Below are 8,703 nucleotides of genomic sequence, written 5' to 3'. Positions count from 1 at the left end.
AACTCTTTTAAGATTTAGATACCGTTTACAATTTTAAAATACACATAACTTGCTTTAAAAATAAAATATAATAAAAAACGTATGTCATTGCCTAGATTAATAGTCTTACCTTTAAATTTTATAAGAGCTCAATTCGCTCTAGTTTTTAAACTAACGGAGATAAATGTGTTTTGTTGAGCGTAAAAATTGTTATGTTACACGCTTGTAAGACGGAGACAACAAATGTCACTGTAACGTCCCCTTAATATGTCTGTTTACTGAAAAGACCAATAATGGTAATACCATCACTAAATAAATAGGTATGATCACAACTTTGTGATACGCATACCAACTTTGACACGTTTATCGCGTAGTTCTCCACTTCTAAAATATCCTCTTGACATTGCCGACCAATGAAATGCAGAGAACTACGAGCAATTGTTTTGCGTGTGGTTTAGAGATTTGCAAACTAGGCAAAAACTGGTGTTTTGTAATCATATCTACTTATTTAGTCATTGGTTATACCAAATACAGACTTTTTTACAACTGCCCTTAATTAATAATTATACAAAGTAATATCTTACTTAATTATATTATTAATTGGATTTATAATTATATTTTTCCTAATTATTACAGTTTTAATTTTAATTAATATTTATTTGTATTTAGATTCGTCTTACAAATGGTCAAACAATTGTTCAAACATTTAATGTTAAAGAAATGATGGCTGCTGTAAGAGTTTATATTGAACTAAACCGTTCTGATGGGGATGCTCCCTTTTGTCTCATGACTAGTTTTCCAAGGAAAGTTTTTACTAATGATGATTATGAAAAACCACTTGATCAATTAGGTAATATCAAAATTATATCATATTTTATTAGCCCAAGGCTCAATTGTTATAATATAACGATATATAAATTAATTTTGCTTTCAGTAAAATTATAAAAAAAATCGGTTTAAATACACTTTACTAACTACCCTCACTATACCAAAAAAAAAAATGTTGTTCTTTATATGTAGCTTTCGGTGCAGAAAATGATTTTGAAGTCGCTTGGACTTAGTTTCAAATTTCACGATTATCCTCGACAAGAGCCACTAAGTGTAGGAACAGACTACTTGTTATATTTTAATTGACAAGGCTTTGTAACGCGCATGCAAAAAAATTTGGAAATTCAAATCACTTTAACTCTGAAACTAAGTCTGAGCTACAAACTCTGATCGTACCATTGTTCTTAACTCGTTATTTTAAGTTCCAAAACAAAAAAAAAAAAACATTGAGGTAGTAAATTTACATTCGATCCTAAGAATAGAAAATAAAAAAAATTTTATGCATACAATGTTGTTAACTAATTTTTCATTGTTTATCTTTTTTAGGTTTGGTACCAAGTGCTGTTTTAATATTGACTAAGCCACAACAATAAAAATAATAATTATTATTTTTGAAATATCTATCTTCTGAATTTTTTATAATAAATCAAGTTTTTTTTGTATGCACAATGAAACTGATTGGTTAATTATTTACTGTAATATACAATACCTATGGATTAAAAATAGTTTTTAAAATAAATTACCATAAAGGTAAATAAACATTTTCATTATTAAGTTTTGTTACAAAATTGTTTTTTTTTTGTTAAGTACACTGATTACCTGAATCTTCTTGCACTTGAATAATTATGATAATACATAATTTAATATATTTTAATTATAAATAACCTGAAAATATAAATAAAATAAAGGTTTGAGCTGAATTTTAATATTTACAAATAAACTAAGTTTATACGTTTCACTTTTGACGAACATTCATGACAAATCATTCTATGTGAATGAAAAATGAACAGTGTAAACACAAAATCATAAAAATGTACCATACATATTAAATGATAAATAGAGTTGTAAGTGTTAATTTTGCTAACTGAATGATTCATACAAAATAATCACTAAAAGTAAACCATATAAAAACTAATGTCATATAATTTATGGAGATAAAAAAAATCTATATTCATGGCAACATTTTTGATATTGTAGTAAATTCCAAACATTTTAAGGGTAAACGTCTGTAACATGTTATTAGACTGTTGCTGGATGCCTATATTACTTATATTATGTTAAATTGTATGTCATTTTTATGGTTTAATCACATTCTATTCAGTTTGTATAGATGATAATGATATTGTCGAACGATGACTACTATTGTGCTACTGAGTAGGCGCTGTATCACAAAGAGTTGTCGCCTAAATTAGACAATCTATACTTATTTTGGAAGGCATAAGGACGGCTGATTTTAAGAAATAAATTGGAATCGGTATCTAGCTTTTGATTGTTAGTTATTATTACATCAATTACACTTAACATTTATCTATATTACACTGTAAAGTACATTATATTTGAACAAACAGGTTATGATATTAATATATACTGTTATTGATTGGAAAAATAATTTCATATTCAATATTACAAATTTTGATAATAATTCATTATAAAAAAAACAAAACAAAATTTATTAATATGATTTTAAAGAAATTTAAATATTAGTTCTGCAATAGTTTTAAATGCTATCCCTTATCAACCCCTGGAATTTAGTACTGTACTGTATGTAAAAAAATTAACTCTGGTTTTATTTGAGGACGTATAGGTGGACCACATATATTATAGTTGATAGATAACTTTAACTGTACAACTGTCCTTGATTATGTTAAAAAAACTTCAGAAAATAATTATTTCAATATGTAATCTTAGTTTATTATGATATTTATAAAATAATTAGTAACAAACATTTAGGCAGACGTGAAAGAGGTATAAATATATAATATTAACCATAAAAGTACTATTCGTTTTAAATTATGCAAAGAGTACGGCGAGAATTCAATTCAAATGCCCATATTATATACAAAAATAATATTAAACATGCATTATACACAATTAAAAATCCAATGATCAATTACATACGCATTACACACACACACACACACACAAATATACTATTGCGTAATACTATAATTTTACAAATAGTCTATACCGTATAACCTCATCAAAGGCGTTTCATTAGTTAATAATAAAAAAAAAAAAGAATAAATAAAACAATAACAAAAATGAATAAAAAATGATTTGTATTAAGTATAATCCTACAATTTGTATTCTTGTAATTTATTTATGTTCAAGTCATCGCCATTTTCTAATAAGTCTGTTGTACAAATCTTAGGGACGAGAACCCTGGGCAAGTCTCTGAGCTCAGCTTTACATTTATGAGTTTGGCTCACATCTTTTCCAATACAGCCGGCCAATATCTTCTTTAACATTTCTCGTTTACCTTTGTTTACTTTGTTGTTTAATGGGTCCTCGCTCATCACCCACTTATCGAAACGCTCCAATGTTTCCAAGTTGATTTCAGGTAATTTTTTTAAGACTTCTAATAACTGATTATTTTTACTACGATAAGTTTCATATATGTTAAGGCATGTAGCTAAAAGGGGACCCATATTAGAATCATGATGACCAAACCAGTGAAGACTTTCTAGGACGGCTATCAACAAGTCAGGTGCAATTGTCATAGCAGTTCTTTCATCCTCGGTAGCCAAATGTTTTACAACAATTTGAGATAAGGACGTTGCTTTAAAACTAGACTGGCTATCACACCAGGGATGCGAGACTGACCGATTATCCCATTGAAATATTTGACAAGTTTTCCAAAATTGACTTATAGACGTATTCCACGACAAACCATTTAAAATACTTTCCACAATCAATTGCCTAGACTGTTCATTTCGTAATAGTTTTATACCTAATTCAGATAAATCACTATTAGGAATTTCTTCTACACTTCCATGAGGGCTCGTTTTTGATTCATTAGAACTAGTTAAGCTTGATCGTACTAAATCTAGATACTCTCTAGTTAATAACCGAATCATCATATCTTCCAACAGCTCTTCAGAATCACCATCTTTATTATCGTATTCTTCACGTTCTGGTATATTCTTCCAAGTAATACTTAGGCGTATTAACATATGAGCTAAAAAGGAATTTAGAATAGGAATAAGAACAGTATCATAATATTTACTTGAACAGTTGATGAGGAAAGGTTTAATAAAATTCTTCATAACAGTTCTAATGCGTACATGTGGTAAAGAATCTGCATCACTCATTATAGTTGCTTCAAAACTAGGAGCAAAATTTTGTAGAGCATAAAATTGGTCTCCAAGTAATAGACATGATTTTCCCAAAACATTTAAACAGCCTTCGTAAGCATTTAAAATTGCTAGTTTTATCTTATACACCGGATCAGGTTTTGGTTTTTGTCTAAAATTCTGAAACGGGTCATTTTTCTCAGACACAATGTTCTTTCCGAGTAAGGCCTCTCGTTCTTGAGGGAATATCTCCAAGACTGTAGTATAACTAGGATGCATCATTTTTTTTACATTATCCGAACATAAAGAGTTTAGATTTTTTATTATTAAAAACACATTTGGTAGAAGTAATAAAACATGTTCAGTAACTGGTGAAACGTTTGGAATTTTTGAGTTTGAATTTGTGTTGCTTCTAGCCATAACACATGCTAATACATTGATACAATGAGATAGATGATTTCGATTTTCTAGACACGGGTCAGATTCAAAATCAACTGGCGGCCTGTCGAGGCCTAAATATGCTAATAATCCTTCAGGGGGTCCAGATACAATACTTTGTACTTTTTGCCACATTAATTGACAAGGTTCTAAAATGTGTTTAATTAGTTGAGTTTGTTTATAAAAGTCTGGCACATGATTATTTAGCACTAAAAGTGATTCTTGCAAACGTAAACATACTGCAAGATTATCACCAGTTTTACTGGTTTTTGATAAAAGTTGATCACTTAACGAACACAACTTATCAAAAACTGGCAGTAAGAGATTTGGGTATTTGATACTTAGTTTTATAAATAGAGAAGCAGAATGAAATTTCAAATCTTTCATTGGAACACACAATTGATCATCCGGATGACACTCAAGTATTAGATATTCACACATTTTATTGAGTGTTACATGAAGATATTCTGAAGGCCAAGATGTTGAAGTTAGAAACACAAACAATGCAGATATAGACGATAGAAGGAATGACAATATTAATGGATCTCTTGTATCAAATTGTAAACACAATTCAATTAGCCTCAAACCTCTAGTAACGATTTCAGAATCCAGAGTTAAAGATAATTTACTCATGACACCATCTAATATTAACACCATTACTTCCCATTCTAGAAACTCTGCTGAATCTTGTTCACATAAAGGAACCACTTTCATCCTTATTGATGTTTTTTCCATGCACGTCTTAAGTAAGTTTTCTGTAACTGAAAACATAATAGTATTTTCAATAGCAGAAGCACATCTGATTGTTTCAACAATTTCTGATCGGGTGTGATAAAAAACAGTGTTATAACTTTCTTCATCTGTAAAATCAAGTAAGGTGAATGAATCTAAGTTTTTGTAATCTATTTTAATTAATTTTTTTGACGCTAACAAAAACCATTTTGGAATGTAATTTTGTTTTAGTAAAATATTCTTACTGATTTCAGGATTTTTAAATAATATACACCAGGCTTGATTAATATTTGTAATGACATTCAATGAATCATGAAACAGACAAACTTGTAATAAGTCAACATAACAAAAAAGTATTTTTTCTGATTTTTCAACGGTAAAATTATGCAATTTATTATCTTTCCAGAAAGCGCATAACACATAACTCAACATGGACACAACTTTGGATAATGTTTTTAAAAATATATTATTTTCTTCGTTTGCTTCTAGACGACTGATTGCATTGTGTACTACGAAATATATCTGTTGTAAAGGTTGATCAAGCAATTGTACAACACATTCTCTTTCTTCGTTTTTACATTTTCTTGAAAGTAATACGAGTAAACAATCAACAGCAGACTGTCTAAAATTAAAATGGTCTAATAAAGAGCATAAGACAGTGATTATATAACAATCTTTAAAATTCACATGCGAGAGTTGAATGAACTCGAATAGTTCTCCAATATTAGCCAAGGCAAGCTGTATTACTCGGACAAGTGCAGTTGCTGCATTTTGTTCATTTCTACTTAAGAATTCTAAATATTGTCTACAATAATTATCAATCACATTTATAAAGAATGGAAAAATTTTAGACATACTCATTTGAATTTCTTTACTAATATCTCGTCGCCTGGCCGCATTGTCAACGGTTTGCAATAAGACAACATCTTCAATTAACCTCAAAAATATTAGCATAACAGTTTCTGTTTGACAACAGCCCAATGTTGTAGCATATTCTAATTCGTTTAACATCCCAGGCCAATGTTGAGGCCATTCCCTTTTGATCATTTCCACAACAACTCTAGCAAGAGCATCTTTCAAATAGTTGATTTGTAGTGATGGTGAAGCAGAATTGACCAGGCTCATTATAGTAGAAAAAATGAGCAATTTGTCTTCCTGAACCATTTGATACCAGCGAAATTTAATACAATGTTCCATAAGTTGTAGGCCAAAATGTCGTACGATATCGGTGTATTGTGCGCTGTCGCTAGTGAAATATAAAGCACACTGACATTGAACGCACAGTGGAAACTCATTTTTAAAACTATCGCATAAGCGGTAGGCTTCGTGACGTTTTTCTTGTGACATAGATGGGTCCATGGTCAGATCCACAGCATTAGCAAGCTGCTGGACCACCGTCTCTATAGGTGTGTCTAGATTCATGATGATCTATGGACTCTGAAATCGAACAAGAAAAATACATAAATTAATATTTAAAAAACTCAACGAAAATCATTTCCATCTGGAAGTGTCAATACTTTATGACTTGATTGATTACCATCAAACACGGCATTAATACAACAAAATCGAATGTGATATCGTAATGCACATGTACGATTGACACAAATATTTGTTATATTGGCACTTGTGTGGAATTGACTACAAACAGTATGCATAAATTAAACTCACATGACGTTTTATATTGGTACTTGATTAGCAACGATCGTTCAAAATTCGCCCATAGTTTTCCTGAGGCGAGCGGACGTGGCCACACAATAACGTGCAGAGATTAAATTTGATCGCGTGCAATAGAAACACAAAACTGGCCGTAAAATCCAAGTACACGACGTGTAAAAAATACTCTCAAGTCCTTATTGAAATTTCATAAGACCCTGCACCGTAAAAATATTTCGAAAAAACAAGCTTTAAGTGAGCATTCGCAATCCGCATGTTCGAGTCCGACCAACAGACGTGTTATCACCAAATAAATGTGGGTACGGTAAAGTTGTAAACAGGAAAACAATGTCCGTTATCGTCCGTACCGTCAAAGAGTATAAACAATTACAGGACCGAACCGCGCATTAAGACCTATAAACTTTAGGTAACTCGCGAGATAAAGGAAACTGTTTTATCGTGAACACGACTATCACCATCATGATCATGACCTATATATAGGGTTGCCACCTTTGAAAGAAAGCAGCCCCGGGGACAGGCCGATAAGCAAAAAAAAAAAAAGGTCATCAGGTAGACGCTAGTATACACCAGTATGTAGTATAATCTATAGCATGAAATGCAAACAAAAAAAATATTAATATAATAACATATTTTATTGTTGAAAATTACAAATTATATAATAAATATGATTAAAAATCCCGAACAAGAAAAGTTATTTCTCCGACCCGGAGAATAATTCACTGAACCCGGAGCCCGTAGATTTATACATAAACCCGGATTCTCCGGGTTTCACCCGGAGAGGTGGCAACCCTACCTATATAGGACGTGGGACGTACTCGAAGGAATCGCGTATTCCCGACTCCCGTAACACCATAGAACAATACACACGACTCTAAAATTCTAAAAACCAAAATTTTAACAAATTCATTATTAAAAGAAAAATGTGGTTTTGAGCATGCCTGCGCAATCACCCTGTATTTTAATTATATTTTATATTTTTTGGGCATTGAGTAACTTGTATTTTTGGACTTTTAGCTTCTTGGCTAAGTGACGAATGTATTGAAGTGTGGTTGCTTAGTACTTTTTGTGTCTAGTGAGCCAGTGAGGAGTGACACTTATCATAGAAGAAAAAAAAAAAAATTTTCCACTTGAGAGTAATAACAGCCGGCAGTGGTGATTTTACGTGTGGTGGGGGGGGGGGGGGGGTGTAATTTAATTTACAATAAGAATTGTGAAAAATAAAAAAAATCAGAATTTTCCACTTAAATATTTAATTAACTAAATAAAATATTAAAAAGGTGGGTAAGTGGATGTCGCTCTGCTGTACAGTAGGTTAGAAGTGGGTCACTGTATAATGGACAGTATTAAATTTGAATTCAATGATATAATATCACTGTATAAGAAAAACGATTCTGAGCGGAGACGGTATATCAGTCTATGTATTAGACATATAATATATACTTATCTATGGTATTAAAAAAAATTGACCTATAATAGGTAGGTACCTATAATAAATTCCAAATTAATCATATCATAATATCTATTAGGTACTTATAAGTTATAACGCGTTATACATCAACAAAAAACCGTGGTAAAATCATAGATATATAATAGTATACTTTAGAAGTTTCAAGTACCCACGAATAATATTATACAAACACAACAAAATAACTAAAATAGTTATCCTAGGTTTTTAATATGTAATTTCGTCCAAATTTGTACTTAAAATGACTATAAAAATAAACTGTGTAAATGTATTTTTTAAATTTTTAGGTAACAG

The 8,703-nt window shown here is 30.7% G+C and overlaps 2 protein-coding genes across 2 annotated transcripts in view; one reads left to right on the top strand and one right to left on the bottom strand.

The window, feature by feature from the left end:
- Positions 1 to 1,590, top strand: part of LOC100159165 (UBX domain-containing protein 1-like) — a 3,452-nt gene extending 1,862 nt beyond the window's left edge. The window contains exons 6-7 of the mRNA NM_001162583.2: positions 649 to 829; positions 1,354 to 1,590. Of these exons, the coding sequence (NP_001156055.1) occupies positions 649 to 829; positions 1,354 to 1,400 (228 nt within the window). The 3' untranslated portion in view covers positions 1,401 to 1,590. The remainder of the gene's footprint in view (positions 1 to 648; positions 830 to 1,353) is intronic.
- A 1,103-nt stretch (positions 1,591 to 2,693) lies between these two features.
- Positions 2,694 to 7,319, bottom strand: LOC100161246 (exportin-5). Its single transcript, XM_003240978.4, has 2 exons — positions 6,939 to 7,319; positions 2,694 to 6,707 (listed from the first exon to the last, which is right to left on the bottom strand). Exon 2 carries the CDS (start codon positions 6,690 to 6,692, stop codon positions 3,102 to 3,104), a length of 3,591 nt encoding a protein of 1,196 aa, XP_003241026.1. The 5' UTR covers positions 6,693 to 6,707; positions 6,939 to 7,319; the 3' UTR covers positions 2,694 to 3,101.
- Between the last annotated feature and the right edge of the window lie 1,384 nt (positions 7,320 to 8,703).

Source organism: Acyrthosiphon pisum, chromosome A2 (genome assembly GCF_005508785.2).
Source record: "Acyrthosiphon pisum isolate AL4f chromosome A2, pea_aphid_22Mar2018_4r6ur, whole genome shotgun sequence".
NCBI classification, from domain to species: Eukaryota; Metazoa; Arthropoda; class Insecta; order Hemiptera; family Aphididae; genus Acyrthosiphon; species Acyrthosiphon pisum.
Note: the sequence above shows the minus strand (reverse complement) of the source record. Positions and strands in the feature narration are given on the sequence as shown.

Coding starts and splice junctions, on each gene's coding strand:
- LOC100161246 (XM_003240978.4), bottom strand. CDS start 6,692: ATGAATCTAGACACACCTATAGAGACGGTGGTCCAGCAGCTTGCTAAT.